This window comes from Canis lupus, chromosome 9 (genome assembly GCF_011100685.1).
Source record: "Canis lupus familiaris isolate Mischka breed German Shepherd chromosome 9, alternate assembly UU_Cfam_GSD_1.0, whole genome shotgun sequence".
Classification (NCBI taxonomy): domain Eukaryota; kingdom Metazoa; phylum Chordata; class Mammalia; order Carnivora; family Canidae; genus Canis; species Canis lupus.
In genome coordinates, this window is record NC_049230.1 from 5,473,488 (window position 1) to 5,490,451 (window position 16,964).

General features: G+C 48.7%; 1 protein-coding gene across 1 annotated transcript in view; it reads left to right on the forward strand.

The window, feature by feature from the left end:
• Positions 1-10,996, forward strand: part of SRP68 (signal recognition particle 68) — a 36,608-nt gene extending 25,612 nt beyond the window's left edge. Inside the window, 7 exon segments of the mRNA NM_001003271.1 lie at positions 1,835-1,899; positions 5,136-5,289; positions 5,916-6,010; positions 7,253-7,382; positions 9,144-9,219; positions 9,664-9,716; positions 10,191-10,996. Of these exon segments, the coding sequence (NP_001003271.2) occupies positions 1,835-1,899; positions 5,136-5,289; positions 5,916-6,010; positions 7,253-7,382; positions 9,144-9,219; positions 9,664-9,716; positions 10,191-10,418 (801 nt within the window). The 3' untranslated portion in view covers positions 10,419-10,996.
• The last annotated feature ends 5,968 nt before the right edge of the window (positions 10,997-16,964 follow it).

Here is a 16,964-nt window from a genome sequence, read left to right on the forward strand (position 1 = left end):
TGATCCCAAGACTCCAGGACCACGCCCTGGGCCAAAGGCAGGCACCCAACTGCTGAGCCACCCAGGCATCCCGATAAACAGAAATTCTAATGTTGTTCCTGTATCACACTCTTCAGGTCGTGTGCACCCTGCTTGAGAGCTCCTTGGTCCAGCAAATGCAGTTCCAACTCTGTGAGCTGGTGTCTATTTCCAGATATTTTGTTCTTCCCTTCTGGGTCCTCTGCCTCAAGCTGCTATACTCACCGTCTGGTTAATATGCCTTTCCCACTCTGGTGCACTCCTTCTGTGCTCCTTTCTCTCCTCACACCTGGCTTGTCCATCTTCTCCCTCCTCACCTGTCCAAACCTTACCTGGTGTTCAGTGTCCAGCTCATAGCTCATCTCTGAGAAGCTTGCCTGCACCATCCTAGCCCAGTGTCACCCCACACTCTAAATATTTGGTACTAAAAATAAATAAATAGATAGATAGATAGATAGATAATAAATAAATGTTTGGTACTTGTGGCTATAATTGATAGTTAACCAAGAATTGCCTTTTTAAATATTTTATATTTTTTTATGCTTTTTTCAAGATTATAAGCATATAAAAAGCAGCTATGTAGTTAGCATCTGCCCATGGTACCTTGAGTATAAAACATTCATAAGTATTAAGCTTTAGTCCCATTTCCTTTTCTCATTAAGTTGTCCTTATATACTCTACTTCCCTTCATCCACTTAACAAGAGCCCTGCCCTCCATCATTCACCATGAACTCATAGCAGTTGTAGGGACACCTCTCAGAGTGTAATGAAGATGGTGATACCAAGGTGTCTTAGTTTCTCCTGTGGCTACTATAACATTACCACAAACTTATTTTCTTACAGCTTTGGGTGGTTGTTAATCTAAAAGTACATAGAGCTGTGCTCCTGTAGAAGTTCTCTTTTCAAAAAAAAATATTTATTTTAGAGGGGGAGAAAGAGCCTTTGAGCAGGGGGAGGGGTTGAGGTAGAGGGAAAGAATCTCAAGCAGACTCCATGCTAATTGTGGAGCCCATGGGGGGCTGGATCCCACAACCCTAAGATCATGACCTGAGCCAAAATCAAGAGTCGAATGCTTAACTGAACACCTCCAGGTGCCCCTCCTTTGGAAGTTCTAAGGGAGAAAGCCATTTCCAGCATGCCAGGGAATGCAATATCCAACTTCTAGAGGCCGTCTACACTTCTTGCCTTATGACCCCTTCCTCCATGTTCAGAGCCAGCAGCTCAGCACCTTCACTCCTCTCTGACTCTGCTTCTATCCCAGGACCTTCTCTCTGTCACTGGCCCTCCTGCCTCCCTCCTAGAAGGAACCTGTAATTACACTGGGCCTACCTGGATAATCCAGGCTAATTAAGAGATCCTTCATCACATCTCTTACCATGTGAGGTAACACCTTCATAAGTCCTGGAGTTAGGACATATCTTTAGGAGCCATTATTCAGCCAACTGCAAAAGGCTGAGCTGACAGCCTAAGGGGTTGGATCTCAGGACGTGGGTCTAAGGCACAAACCCTAAAATGGAGCCATGGGCCATGGACTGTCTGCTGTTCATGCTTTAGGTCTGGAGACTGGGAGCAGTGGGTAGGAAGCTTGGCTAGCCATTACTCGGACCTCTTAAGTCCAGTTTTTAGATGCTCATGACAACCGAGTGGCCTTGCTGTTCTAGAATATGCTCAGGAGGTCTTTGATATATCAAGAGCCTTAATTTACTAGAGCCTATGCCCATGTCCAGGGCACTTTGGGGACCACACCATGGAATGAGGCGGTCAGAGCCAAGGACAGGGTCAGCTGTCTTATCTTTACCTTTATTGATTTCTGCAGAAACAGAGAGATTACACCCTTGACGGGGAGTCGGGAAAGGTATCTAATCTTCAATACCTGCACAGGTAAGGGCTATAATTTTTTTTACTTTTTAACAGTGTTGTAGAATGTATCATTGGAATGAAAGAATATACATAGTGTTCAGATATGTTTTAATTTCTGATTCATTACATAGCAAATAATATGTATATATGCCTGTTTTATCATACAAGAGTGTATATGTTGCAAATAAAGAGTATGTATGTTGCATTTGTATATTATTCTATTACACCAATAATTTTAAATTTTATACATTAAGAATGAGAATACAGCCGGTAACTTTGAGCTCCCTGTGGCCCCACCCTGGTTATTTCTCTCTCTTCTGGAGGTAACCACTATCCTCCTGGTGCTGGGCTCCTACGTTATGCTCCTCTATGTTCTGAATATATTGTCATCCCTTTTACATTTAAGTTCAATTTCAGTTCAGGTTTGTTCTATTTGGACTTCGTTTTTGAGTGCGGTGTAAGATCTTCACATTTTTGCACGAGGATGGATTGTTCCAGTACAATTTACTGACAACACCATCCTTTTCCCACTCACCCACAGTGCTAGTTCCATCAGGTGTGCATCCCATTTTCTCCTCTTCTGGACACTCTTCCGCTCTGCTCATTTATTTTCTGTACTTGCCCAGGACAGTGAATGTGATTTGGTAGTAAGTCTTGATGTCTGGTGGAGCACATCCTCCACCAGGTTTTCCCTCAGACATAGCTAGATTTCTCTTTCCTTTACTCTTTTATATACATTTTAAATCACCTTGTCAAGTTTAATTTTGTTTTAAAGGTTGGATTATTCTGTTCATCCAGAAGAGTAGCATTTTTGGAACTTTGTGGAGAGGAGTAAAATGACTTGGGAAAACTGCACTTCTCATCAGATTCTGTGCCCCGTGTTCCGTGTAACCTTGAAGTCTTCATTGCTTAGTTACTACTTGTAACTTTTTAGTGAACCTGGCACTGTTTTCAGCCATTCCCTTAACCCCTCCTTTTTTTGTAAAAACAAAACTATGCAAATACCTCTCCACTCTGTACCTTATTCTGTTTTAGGGAATTCAATATTATATGAATGTCAAATTCAATGCCAGATGATTCCGAGGGGTATTGAGCAGGAAGGACTGTTTGATGTCCTCTATTCAGCATCCTGTGAAAAAGCCGAGGCCCAGGAGGTTAAGGGTTGTGTTTGTAGTAAACAGCCACAGAGAATCAGTCAGGGGTAGGTCCAACTTCCTAACCTTAAAAAGACCCTGAGAGCTTCAACAGGGCTCAGAAAACCTTCAAATTGTGATGCGCCCATGCCCTTGCATCTTTCCTCCCACCTTCACATCTAGCAGCTGTCAGAATCCTGGATTTCAGTTAGGAACTGGAGCCCAGAGGTGCTTGGGTGACTCAGTCAGTTAGGCATCTGCCTTGGGCTTGAATCATGATCTCAGGGTCCTGGGATCAAACCTTGTGTCAGGGCTCTCTGCTCGGTGGGGAACGTGCTTCTCTCTCTGCCCCTCCTCCTGCTTTTGCACATGAGCTCTCTGTCAAATAATCTTTAAAAGAAAAAAGGAACTGGAGTTCAGCTTTTGGGTAAATTGACACCAGGAATCAGGTAGCTCTTGTATTTTAATAAAACTTTGTAAAGAGGTATCTAAATTTCTCCACCACTCTGAATAATACTTGGAGAGTCTCTTTTTTCTGAAAAGCTTTAGGAAAATCCATCTCCTGACCTTTCTTTCCCATTTCTCAGAAGCAGCCACTTTTAATTCTTTAAACAAATTTTCTTGGCATTTACCTCTATGTCTCCAAATGACGTGTGTGTTGCTACTTACTGATTTTTGGATTTAGGTATTTTGCCCCACTTCTCAGGATAGCCCTCACTCCTCTGTTCCCACTCTCCACCCCCACTCTTCTGATCTCCCAGATGACTTCCTTACAGGCCTTCTCATTTTGTGTACCATTTTAGTTTCTAAGGGCTTGTGTGTGTTCTTTGAATATTGATTTTTTTTATTAAGGTTTTTTTTTTGTTTGTTTGTTTTTTGTTTTGAGAGAGTGCTGAGCAGGAAGCCTGACTTGGGGCTGGATCCCAGGATCCTGAGATCATGGCCTGAGCCAAAAGCAGACACTTAACCAGCTGAGCCACCCAGGCGCCCCTGAATATTGATTTAAAAAAAAAAAAAAGTTTCTCATTCTAAGCTTATGACCAGAAAGTCTTCCCTCTCTGGGATTATTAATAATGGTTTTCTGAAATTTTCTTCTTCCTTCCAAGTCTGATTCTTCCAAGTTGTTTTCTCCTCCCCTTGGTTTTGATCTGTTCTGTCTTGTTAGATGTTTTTCTTAGCTGGTGATTCATTAACATCTACTCCTGTTAAAGAATATGGCTTGTGTAGTGGGAACTCCGCATTTGTGTGCAGGGCTCATAGCTGTGGGCTTCACTGGAGGTGTTCTACCCAATACCCTGACTCCAAAATCTTGGAGGGCCTTTCCTTGGGTGGGTCAGAGCCCCAGAATGTACAGGCAGCTCCTGTTCTAGAAGCCGAGTAGGAGAAGGCTAGAGGGCCAACACCTGGGACTTGACAGTCTCTTCATCCCCAGTGTTTATGGTGGAGCCCTGACTTCAACTCCAGGCTGTATCTTCCCCTAAGGATGTCTCCAGTCTTCTACCAGAGTAGGATGGAGATCTAGAACCCTAAACACTTGACTCCCAAAATGCTTTTTAAACAGACTTTTCAGTTGTTACTGTATTTTTATCTTTAAGTATTATAAGAGATTTTCCAGGTGGTACAGTTAAAATTAGCAGGCATCATCTGTGGTACATACAGGTGTTCAGTACAAGACTGTCCCTAAGTATTTTCTGAGAAGAGAAGGTCATCGGATGAGTAGGAGCAGCTGTTCTGCAAGCTCAGTATCCTTGTAGTGTGGGCTAGGCAGTTAACAAATCCTTATTCCAGGAACAGGCTTGCCATCCATGGATCATCTCAAGGACTAACATTGACCTCTGAAGTCAGTAGCTTTGTGGCTCTTTAAGACAGGAACAGGGATATAATTCCAGCTAAAACCAAATTTCATCATAAGATCTCATAGCAGTTCCTTGCAGATTTGCCACTGAATAGCAGCCAGAATTGAGGGCCCCTTGAGCTTAAGACCCAGGTCAAATGGCCCTGCTGTGTGACACGCCCTCGCCCCCACACCCTTCCCCTAGGTCAGTCCCAACTTGTGGTCCAGTGCTCTTCTCAGAACGCCAGCTTCCCTGAGTATAACCTGAGCTGACGTGTGGTACATTCCAGCTACCTGACTTATATCAAGCTGTCAACGGCCATCAGGCGGAACGAGAACATGGCTAAGGGGCTGCAGAAAGCACTACAGCAGCAGCCAGAAGATGAGAGCAAGCGCTCGCCACGGCCCCAGGACCTCATCCGGCTCTATGACATCATTCTACAGGTGACCCTCAAGGACTGGGGAAGCCAGAATGACTTAGCTTTGCATAGTGAAGGGCTGTGACTTGCAGCAGCTGTTAGTGTCTCAGGAAGGAAGGCCTTGCTCTCGCTCAGCAGTGCATGAGCCCCACAGCTCAATGTGTTGATGTGTAGAGTCCAGCAAACCCTCAGGTATTCACTGAGCACTTCGCCTGTGCAAGATCCTCTCCCACATGCCTGGGACTTCCTGAGACCTGAGGCCACACTGTCTTGGCTGCTGGGAGTTGGTCAGTGAGTAAGGTTGAGAGACACATGCACCCCATTCAGGCATCTGTGGGAGATGCCACACAGAGGGCCACTCTGAAATGAAAGCTCAGAGCCGAGAGATCCCCTATAGCTGACTTGGTCTGAGAAGTCTTGGAGGGAGGTAAAGTGTGAGCAGAGTCATGAAGGACAAACAGGCTTTTGGTAGCAGAGAGTGGGTGGCGGTGACACTAGGTGGATCTGCTGCCAAGCCACTCCTCTGGAGTTTTCCATTACTTCTGACCTGGGCTCTCTTTTTGCCTGTGTGTGTGTGTTTTTATAAGGTCTCTTGTCAAAGACCCAATGTGAGGCCTGCTCTTCCTGAGTTTTCTTGTATCTCTCATGCAGAATCTGGTGGAATTGCTCCAGCTTCCTGGGTTAGAGGAGGACAGAGCCTTCCAGAAAGAGATAGGCCTCAAGACTCTGGTGTTTAAGGCTTACAGGTAAGGTCCTATGAGGTGGATGGGGCTCTCCTGTGCTGCCCACTGGCTCTGTACGCCCTGGGAGCATGGGCCAGACTCCAGAAGATTGGGGGTTGTCTGTGTGGTTACCTTGAACAGTCAGCCCAGCATGTTCAAAGGAAGCTTTTGCTAAAGGTGGTGACAGGGAGTTTTTAGTCTACCTCGTTTGCTCTTTGGATAGGGCGGGGAAGGGGGGAGCACACGTTAATGGTCTTCTCCCTCCTCTTCCCTCCTTCCTCCCTGTGGGAAAGGGACAAGTGTAAAAGGCAAGTCGTTAACAAAACTAGAGTGGAACTTGAACTGAATTAGGCGAAAGCTAAGCCTCCATTTTATTTTTTATTTATTTATTTTATTATTATTTAAAATTTTTTTTAATTTTTATTTATTTATTTATTTATTTATTTTTAATTTTTATTTATTTATGATAGTCACACTCAGAGAGAGAGAGAGAGAGAGAGAGAGGCAGAGACACAGGCAGAGGGAGAAGCAGGCTCCATGCACCGGGAGCCCGACGTGGGATTCGATCCCGGGTCTCCAGGATCGCGCCCTGGGCCAAAGGCAGGCGCTAAACCGCTGCGCCACCCAGGGATCCCTATTTTTTTATTATTATTATTTTTTAAATGAATCATGTTATTTGCAACTTGGAGGTAGTCTGTGTGGAGCAAGATAGGGGTGTGTAATTGCCGTGCCCCTATCTGGCCCTCACACCCCAGCACTCTCTGACTCCAGTATGCCCCATTTGTGCTCTTGTCAGCCTCCCTCCTGGCCCATGTGGACCCTTCTGTCAGGGACCAACAGCCCTCAGGCTTTTTTAACCCCAGTGGAGTAATTTCCATTAAGAAGATTCTGGGTTTGGTTTTTGAAAAAGAGATGAGCAGAGCTGAGTGAGCAGGCTGGATGTGTGGGCAGTGGGTGGGATTTCTCTTTGGGTGGGGCAGCGTTCCTTCTTTGTTCTTGTCCCACCTTCAGCCACATCTTTTGGGAGCAGGAGAGTCAGTAACTAGAAGACAGTGGGTCTTGGACTGTGCAAGACCTGCACAGTCAGCTGTGGGCATGGGGAAGAGAGAGGGTGGCCTGGTGAGCCTGGGCATGGAGAACGTCAGGGTCTTGCATGCGGTGATCCTGAGGTTGAGAAACCTGTTTCCAAATCTAAATTTGAAGGAAAGCCTTGGTCTCAGGTAATTGTTGCTCTAGAATTCTCTGGTTCTTTCCCTTCCCTGCCAGGTGTTTTTTCATTGCTCAGTCCTATGTGTTGGTGAAGAAGTGGAGCGAAGCCCTCGTCCTGTATGACCGAGTCCTGAAATATGCAAATGAAGTAAATTCGGATGCTGGGGCCTTCAGGAACAGCTTAAAGGTGTGCTGCTGGTCTTTGTCCCCAAGCCCAAGAAGCTTGTGTGGTGAGGCCTCCTCAGGGCCAATCCTGCCTGCCAGCCAAGGGTGTGGTGCAGCCCTAAGTGCCCGGGAACTGTGCTCCAGGCCTGAGATGGACTCGGGTACTAAGAAGGAAAGCCATTCCTGTGGTTAAAATAAACCTGAAATATTGCTCTCAGACTCAGCTACATGGTCTAGTCACCTGGAAAGAGTTTTAAAAGATGACTATCTGAGTCCCACCCCCAGAGGTCCTGGTTCCTTCCAATCCCAGTGGTGTCAGGGGTGTGCACTGGGATCTTGTAAGGCACCTCAGTGACTGTTGATAGGCAGCCACGCCAAGAACCACTGATGAAGCCTTTCCCCACAAAGTTTGCCTGCACCAGCAGCAGCATTTGGGAACTTGTGAGAAATACAGGCTCCCAGGCCCTACTCCAGGCCCACTGAGTCAAAATCTGGATTTAGCAATCCCCCCAGGAGATTTGGGTATACGTTAAAGCTTGCCTACTGATCGAAAGTACCTGGTGGTGTGGTTCATTCTACTGCTTGTTGAATTGGACAGCTGGCTTTTTAAGCTGCAGACTGCTGTGATATGTAAGGATCGAAGCACCAGCCAGTCCAAGGAATCCATCCAGGCACATTACTTATTAGCGTAGACTTTTTTTTTTTTTTTAAGATTTTATTTTATTTATTCATGAGAGATAGAGAGGCAGAGACACAGGCAGAGGTCCCTGCAGGGAGCCCAATGTGGGACTCAATCCTGGGACGCCAGGATCATGCCCTGAGCCGAAGGTAGATGCTCAACCAGTGAGCCACCCAGGCGTCCCATGTAGACCGTTCAGAAAGGGAAGCTAGGATTACCTTGGTCAGGCCAGTGCGGGAGCCTCTGCTCTCTGGGTGTTCGCCTGTTCCCTCAGAATGGCACCAGGTTCTGGGGTAACATACACGCCAGGCTTCTGCCTTCAGAGAGCTTGCAGTTTTGTTGAGCCATAGACTTGGCGTGCAGATAGGAGGTCCTCGAGGAAGGGTGGAGATAGGAAGGCGTTGATGAGGGGGTGTGTGACCAGCATGGCGGCAGCGTAATGATGGGGTGTCTTTGACCCCAGGATGTAGAGGCAGACTGTGTGGATGGTTGTCCCAGGAGGGAGGAAGAGGCATTTACAAATCCACGTCTGACCTAAGTCTAAGGCCAGAGACGGGAGGGGTTCAGATCTTTCTCGATTTTGCCAAGTGAGAGATTGCAGCCTCCCACAGGGCCCCTCTATGCTTCAGTCTCCTCCTCTGTAAAGCGGAGTACAGGTTAATTCAGGATTGTTACGAAAATGGAATTAGCAATTGTGTGAACTGCTCAGAATGCGCCTGGCCCATCGTGCATGTAGCATGTGATATACTTATTTCCAATAGAGGTATCCTCACTAGTGTCTCCAGGCGTTATTATTTTAAGCCATGGCATACCCTTTCCCCTCTGAAACAAGCTTGTGCTTTTTTTTGTTTTGTTTTTAAGTAGGTTCCACACTCACCATGGGGCTTGACCTCCCGGTCCTGAGATTAAGAGTCACATACTCTACCAACTAAGCCAGCCAGGCATCCCAAGTGTTTTTTGTTTTTTATTAATAGGGTAAACCATTTATAAAGTCTGAAATCCTGTGAAGATGCTGGTGGGATCACTTAGCTCAGTCAGGTTAACTTGGCACACTTATCTGACCTGGCTCTGGCTCGTGAGTACATGTTTTCTGAATCGTTACAGGACCTGCCCGATGTGCAAGAGCTCATCACTCAAGTGAGGTCAGAAAAGTGTTCTCTGCAGGCAGCAGCAATCCTGGGTGAGCCACTTGCCTGTTCTTTGCTGACTGTGTTCCCAAATTTCCTTTGCTGCTAGCCCTCTTCTCTCCTGCCCCCTACATTGCTGTTTTGGTTCATCCAAAAGGTGTTTTTGTTTTGTTTTGGGTTTTTTTGCCATAATTTCTGCCACATGAAGGCGTCAAATTGTGTGGAAGAACTTAGAGAACCAGTTACGTGGTCCCTTCTCCCTAACAGTATTTTCTTGTACAACCATCAGGGCTCCATTGGCCTGACAGCATAGCTTCTGGGGTTTATCATCTGTTTGCACTCCTTAGCAGGCTTTCACCTAGGAAAGAAAGGGCTAACCTCCTCATGTGTTGGCTGCTTTTGTTCTTGGGATTTAGATCCCATAGGTGTGACAGGTGTCATTTGTGACTGTAACATGTTAAGTCCCTGTTCTTACCCAATCCCTATGCAACTTTCAGATGCAAGTGACTCCCACCAACCGGAGACTTCTTCCCAAGTCAAGGACAACAAGGTATGTCTGGACTTTGGAGGAATAAAGAGGAGAATTCATAACTCCCTGGAGATGTATGCTCAGTTATAGAATGGAGAAACTAATTTCTAAGTAAACACCCTGCTTGCCTCCCTTCTTTTACTCCAAAACCTCAAAGCTGGTTGTATAAGGTTTCTTAGTATCAGCTAGATGGTCCCAGATAAGGAGCTTAGGAACTCGTGCTGTACAGAGCAGCTGGCTAGGAACTCTGCCTGGGACCGCCCCTCCCCCCCCAAGGTACCTGTGCCCTAGTCCTGGCCCATGCCTCTCTCAACCTCTCCAGGTTTAGTGACTCTCAGCTATGAGCTGGGGACGTGAAGGCACCCTCGTAGCAGATTTGTGGGGATCAAAGTGAGCTAGCATGTAGGCTCTGAACTGGGTACTCAGCATGTAGTGAATGTTCCATCGGTGATCTGTGATTAACTCCTGGGTTCCTCCCTTTGATTTGACTCCCAGCCTCTGGTTGAACGGTTTGAGACATTCTGCTTGGACCCTTCCCTCGTCACCAAGCAAGCCAACCTTGTGCACTTCCCGCCAGGATTCCAGCCTATCCCCTGCAAGCCTTTGTTCTTTGACCTGGCCCTCAACCATGTGGCTTTCCCACCCCTCGAGGACAAGTTGGAGCAGAAGACCAAGAGTGGCCTCACTGGATACATCAAGGGCATCTTTGGATTCCGGAGCTAACCAGGCTCTTCTTGGGGGCAAGGGGAGATTCTCACTCTTCATCTGTATTGTGAGAAAACCCTAGCAAGTTCCATGATATTAAATCCAGGTCTGCATTGGCCCCGGGCAAGAGTGTATCATCCTCAGCCCTGCGTCCCTATGTCTTGTGTGTTTGTGCACTTAACATTCTTAACCGGTGTGCTCAAAGGGGACCCTGCTGTCTTCTGGTGGATGTGTGCGGGATTCCTCTGTCCGCACCTCCTGGGGGAAGGGCCACTGCCACCTGGCCCCATGGGAGCCGTGCTTGGGTGGGTCCACTCCAGGCATAGATGGGAGCTCGGAACTTTGTCGTGTTTCTTCAGTATCACGAATTTGAAATGGACTCCTCCTCGCTGTGAGCATCCATCCAGAGTCCCGTGAAGAGTCTGTGACCAGGAACCACTGGCAGCATCACCCCACAACTACAGTCAGCCTTATGCCCTGTCACCTCCAAGTGGAAGTTAAGTTTCAGAACAAGCAAAGAGCTCTATTTTTAGAAGAAATGTGTTACACTCAGAAATGATGAAAACAAATCTTATATTAAAAGGCAAAGATGCTGGAGACTGTGCCCATTTTTTTACATGCCCTCACACACATCTGGTCCTAGTTCTCTCCTAGGGGCCTTGTCACACAGTCCTGTCCTGTCAGGTGTCCCCTGACTTCTGACAGCTCAGATGTGTCTGATGCCAGTTAAGACCTGTTAGAGGCAGTTTCTGAAATATTTAGATGCCATAAATTATATTTAAATCAGTTTCCCTTTTTTTTTTTTTTTTTAACTAAGCTCTACACCTGACATGGGTCTCAAACTCCTGACCCTGAGATCAAGAGTCACGTGCTCAGCCTACTAAGCCAGCCAGGTGCCCCCAGTTTCATTTTTAGGTTTTTCCCTTAGTGACCCTTTTCTGTTTGTCATTGCATCAATAATAGAAGTCCCAAAAGCAGTAAAGAAAGAAGGAATAAAGGTGATTTAGACGAGATATATCTGAAACCTCTGAATCCCTTTGGAGATGGAACCTCACTTCCCCATAGGAAAGCAGAGCCACCATGGGAAATGTTGGCTTCAATGTGGCACAAAGCTGGAGCTGACTAGAGCAGCTTGAAGGGAAGGCTGGGTGGTTAAAGATCTGAGAACTTTATTTCAAGCTGGAACCCACTGTGGCCATGGCTGTGCCTCTCGTTTTCCCAGGGAACTGCAGAGGGGTTGCCGGAAGTTAGAAGATGGGAAGACAAATCAGACTTCTTTGTTAGAATTGAATGTTGTCAAGGACTCTAGATGCTCAGATTGTGGTCTCTGCTACCTGCAGGATTTGCTTTGGGTCAGAGAGCTTTAGGAAGCTGATTTTGTTTATTTATTTGAGGGAGCGGGAGAAGCCATCTCCCTACCAAGCAGGGAGCCCAGACTCAGGGCTCAATCCCAGGATGCTGGGATCATGACCTAAGCCAAAGGCAGATGCTTAACCTACTGAGCCACCCAAGCGCACCCTGAATTTTTTTTTAAAAGATTTTTTTTTTATTTGACAGCACAAGTGGCAGAAAGTGGCAGTCAGAAGGAAAGGGAGAAGTAGGTTCCCTGCAGAGCAGAGAGCCCGATACGGACTCGGTCCCAGGACCTGGGATCAAGACCTGAGCCAAAAGCAGATGCTTAACCGACTTTAACCACCCAGGCATCCCTGATTTTGTTTTATTTTGTTTTGTTTTTAAAGATTTATTTATTTATGAGAGAGAGAGAGAGGCAGAGACACAGGAGGAGGGAGAAGCAGGCTCCATGCCGGGAGCCCGATGCGGGACTCGATCCCTGGACTCCAGGATCGCGCCCTGGGCCAAAGGCAGGCGCCAAACCGCTGAGCCACCCAGGAATCCCCCCTGATTTTGTTTTTAAATAGGAATTTACCACCGCCATATAATTCAGGGGTTGTCTCGCCCTTTGAAGATGCAGTACAGATGATCTGAGCATGAGGTCTTGGATTTTGGTCCCGAAGGCTTGGGGCTGTGTCCCTAATGTGCTGAGGGAGCCCTGGGGCCCTTTATCCTCTTCTTCACCCTCCTCTCGGCTCCCCAGCTTGGCAGCACCAGGCTATGGACTAGGTTCTCTGGACCCAACTTCAGGCCCCCATGCGGGCAGCCCTCCAGCCTGTCTGAGCCAGCGTCTCCTGCCCTCATGTGGGAAGATGTCCCTTTGTCTTGCTCATGGCCCTGCCCACCCTCCTGCTCTCTTTAGAGTACTGGTGTCAGTTGAGAGGCAGAATCCAGAGTCAGTCATTCTGAGTGACCTTTTCTAAGCTTTTCCTTTCTTGTGGCCACACTAGAAATTCCCTTCCTCCTGGTGTCCCTGTCTGCTCTGAGTAGTAGTGGCTGTGGTCAGCCAATGAGGCTGTAACAAGACATGTTTAGTATTAACAGCATGTGTTTACATAAGAAGACAGCCCTGGCAGGGCCGAAGTCTCTGCTTAGCTAGTACATCCCCTCACATAGGATCCCTGGACATTAAACAGGCTGTCATGGGAGGCAGTGCACCAAAAGCAGGAGCCCATTGGGTCCTTGGGCCAGGAGGCAGCTCTCATGGCAGCAGGTTCAGAGTCGAGCCACAGGCCGGCACATTTTGCTGGGTAGATTCACAGAACTAAATGCCAGCAGTCACACAGTCCTTCCTTCCTGGGGAATGAGTGAGGTCTTGAGGTGTAAGGGATGGAGGCAGGTACCTGCTTTCCTTCCTGTGCTTCTTCCTCTGGCTGAGGCTCCCATCGCTCTCTGGGATGAGCTATGCTTGTGTAAGTTTGGACCTTGCAGGAGGCATCTGTCTCCCCAGATCCAGAGAGGAGGGGAAGCTTAATTCAGGCTCTGCAGTTTCAGAAGATTCCTTAAAGCTGCTGTGCTAATGATGGTTTTTGTTTGTTTTCTTGCTTGTTGAGTGGTGCCGGTCTTGACCTGAAGAAACATTAGTGGTGAAAAGCTAACTTCAGTTACCAGGAGCTAATGCTGAACATCGGATTGAAAGACCTAATTTGGCTAAGCTTGTGGCCTTTAACCCTGTTAGTTCTGTTTGGAAAAACAGTGTTGAGGCAGTCGGGGCCAGATGGGCCCTACACCGCTCAGTTTTCCTGGTTTTTTTTTTTTCTCCTTTCCATGGGCACTGTTTCGAGGTACTGTCTCTCTGGTTTAAGCTGAGAATTCTTGGATTCCCCGTTGGAAGTGAAATATTGCCAGGCTTGGTTCCATCTCCTTTCTCTTGTGGCCGCCTGAGCCATTCACCATGGCCGGCAGGTGACAGCCCATGGTGCAGTGGCCCCCCTCCCTCTCACCCCCCCAGTAGCTCTTCTCCCGCTGAGCCAGTTGACCAGGAACTTCGGGGGTAGGGGCTGCACTCCACCTGGTCACTGTCATTGCTGGGGCAGCACTGATTATGCACACCTGGCATCATTAATACCAAGGGCTAGCTGATCACAGAATTCTAAACAGCACATTGCCGTCCACAACCTTCACAAGCTTGGAACTTTCAGAGGTCTAGGAAGACGGCCAAAGATAGCAACAATATGTGTTGGTTCTAATTTTATTTTTAAGACAGTTGTTGCTACAGAAGAGACGGAAACCAGGTTTAGCTGTAAAATTTATCGATGTTCCAAAGCAGAGAGATAGATTGGATGCTGCCTGCATCCTGACAACACCAGCTGGAAGAGTCTAGCCTGTTGGTCTGCTAGGTGTTGGTGTGCCGGGCGCGGGCGGGACCGCACGAGTGGCAGGCACAGCCCCTGCTGGGGGGCAGCTCTGCAGTGTTGGCAGTGTTACTAGTTGGTATAAGTTAGAAGAAATGTAGTCTCAGGTGACGAATACTGATGGCGTACCCATGAGAATCTTTAGTTTGACCTTTTCGAGCTGTGATCTCAGAATCTAAGGCTTGTTTTTTTTGTTTTTTGTTTTTTGTTTAAGATTTTATTTATTCATAGAGACACACAGAGAGAGAGGCAGAGACACAGAGGGAAAAGCAGGCTCCATGCAAGGAGCCCACATGGGACTCGATCCCTGGTCTCCAGGATCACACCCCAGGCTGCAGGTGGCACTAAACCGCTGTGCCACGGGGGCTGCCCCGAAGGCTTGGTTTTTATTTTTGCTTGAGGGCAGGATTGTGACAGCCTCAGCAGCTCCATCAGAGCCCAGCAGTCTGATGAGCCGCTCTGTGCTGGTGCCAAGACCTGCAGAACACCCCGAGCTGGCAGGGCTCTGCTTTCCCCCCAACCATACCCTCTGTGCAGAGGTTCGTTGTGTTGGAGGGGGAGCCTGGCTTCTCTTGGGCCCAATTTTCGGCAGATGGTTTCTTCACCTCCGCTAACTGCAGTACGTGTCCTCATGCTCAGTCTGTGGTTCGGTGACTCCTCACACTTGGAAAAGAATCACATCCCTTCTATCCGGCTGAACTTTTCCCAGGGGTCTTCTGGCAGGAGGCAGTACAGTTCCGACAGGCAGGTAAATCGGTCCCCGAAAGCTGTTGTGTTCGTTAGCTCTGGCTAACTGTGGAGTGGAGAGGGTGTGGGGGTCCTCACGTGGAAGGGAGGGGCATCCGTTTCTCTGATCGTGGGAAGGAAAACCTGCAAAGGGTTTAGTACCTAATGGGCACTAAGTAGGAATTTCCTTTCCCTCCTTCCCCCCCAACAGGCCTCTGGCCCATGGGTGCCTGCGAGCATCCTGGCTGTGGCCTGGGGCCTCGCGGGAGGAGCTCCTGCCTGGCGAGGACAGAGCCATGGGAAAGTCTCCTCTGACTGTACCCTACAGTGACCAGCTCCCGCCCCCCCCCCCCCCCCCCCCCCCGCCCGGGACGGCGTGAACCCCGTGTCCAGGAGGCGGAGCTGGTGGGGCCAAGAGGTGAGGGGACCCTTCCACCGACACCCAGCCTTCTCCCTTCGCTTGGTGCACCCGCACGGTCTTTTTCTGCCACCCTCCCCGAGCCAGGCCCTGCTAGGTCTAAATGGCATCACCAGGACAACAAGCTGAATCCACTGAGCTGCCTTGAGTGCTTTCAATTTCCTGGGCAAAGACTAATTAGGAAGCGTCGCTCCCCAGCTACGAAGACTGTTATTAGCTTTTTGTTTTGTTTTATAAACCTTTTCTTTCCTCACACCAGGGACCGGGGCTTGGTGCAGGTTCAGTACAGCGAGGGTGACCTTCCCACTGCTGAGCTTGTGAGCACCACGACGGCATAGCCGCCTCCATCAGACCTGAACTTCACGGTAGGGCCCAGAGCCCTTGGGCAACGGGGGAGACCTGGAGGTCCAGCAGCTCCCCAGTGAGAGTGGGTAGATGCAGATTTCCAGGCTGCGCTTTCCCTGCTCCATGCAGGGTCCCACATCTGGCCACTGTGACCCAAGGCTAGCGAGAGGGAGTCAGTCCTAAAGGGGACCAGCCTTGACCTCATTCTCTTAGGCAGACTTGGGGCTTGAGGACTCCTGAGGTCACCCCATATTTTCTGTCTCGCCATCTAGTATGTGGGACCCTGATCTTCTGACAGGCAGGGTTGGTTTGTTGGTTTGTATTTGAATGGCTTTCTCTAGACTCTCCCTATAAGAGGCCTGGAATAACCAGCCCCTTTTCCTGCCTGTTCTGCTCTAGTGAGGCCAGCCATGGTCACCTCCTGTTTCTCTCCAGGCTGACCTTCAGCATCTGTTTTCATCAGGCTTATCGCACAGACTCAAGCCAAGAAGAGAGCCCTCCTCTAGACCACCCTGTAGGTTCCCAGGGCCACAGCCCTGCCTCTCTTGGCGCCTGCAGACAAAGGGAGACTCATCCCTGGATCCCCTCCTCACCAGCCGTCATCCTCTCCAGGCTCCTCAGTGGGGCAAGGAAGGGTGAGGCAGAGAGATTATCAGCCAGCTCGGCTCCAAGGGTCTGGTGGCAGAGCTTTAGTACAGAGGGTAATTTCCGGAGATGGCAAAGCTTGTCTTGATTGAGGAGCATATGGGAGTTTGGCAGGTTATGGCTCCCAGGGCAAAGTCAGCAGTTGCCACCATCTGCTGCAGCAGGGAGAAGAATGTTTCCTGTAGGAGCCCAAGAACTGGAGGAGAGAGTGGGTAGCTTAAGCCCTGGCATGCTATCCAAGCTGCTGCCCTGTTGCCTAGCTGCATGCATGCGTGGCGGCCTGAAACTGGGAGCTGGGTGGCTCTCCTGCTCTGGCCTCCCACCCCAGGAGCTGTGAGTGGCACATGTGAGCCTGCCTGCGAGCTCCAGGCTAGGGGATTTGGGAAGCTGCTACTTGAAGTCACAGCTGGCATAATGCTGGGGGGAGACCCTGGACCAGCGGACCTCAACCTCTCCACAGAAGAGGAAGAAAGCACCAGGTGAGGGGAGTCCCTGGGGGCAGGACCAGGCTTCCTGCCTCGTTCAAAAGGAGGAGATGTGGTAGGGCGAGGCCTGGGAAGGCTGAAAATTGGGCTCCTAGGCCAGAGCTGTTTGGTAGAACTGTCCAGTCAACGTCTGAAAAACATGGGTTTGTACTGCGCAGATCCCCTTATAAGGGACTTTTTATATATAAATACAGTCCAG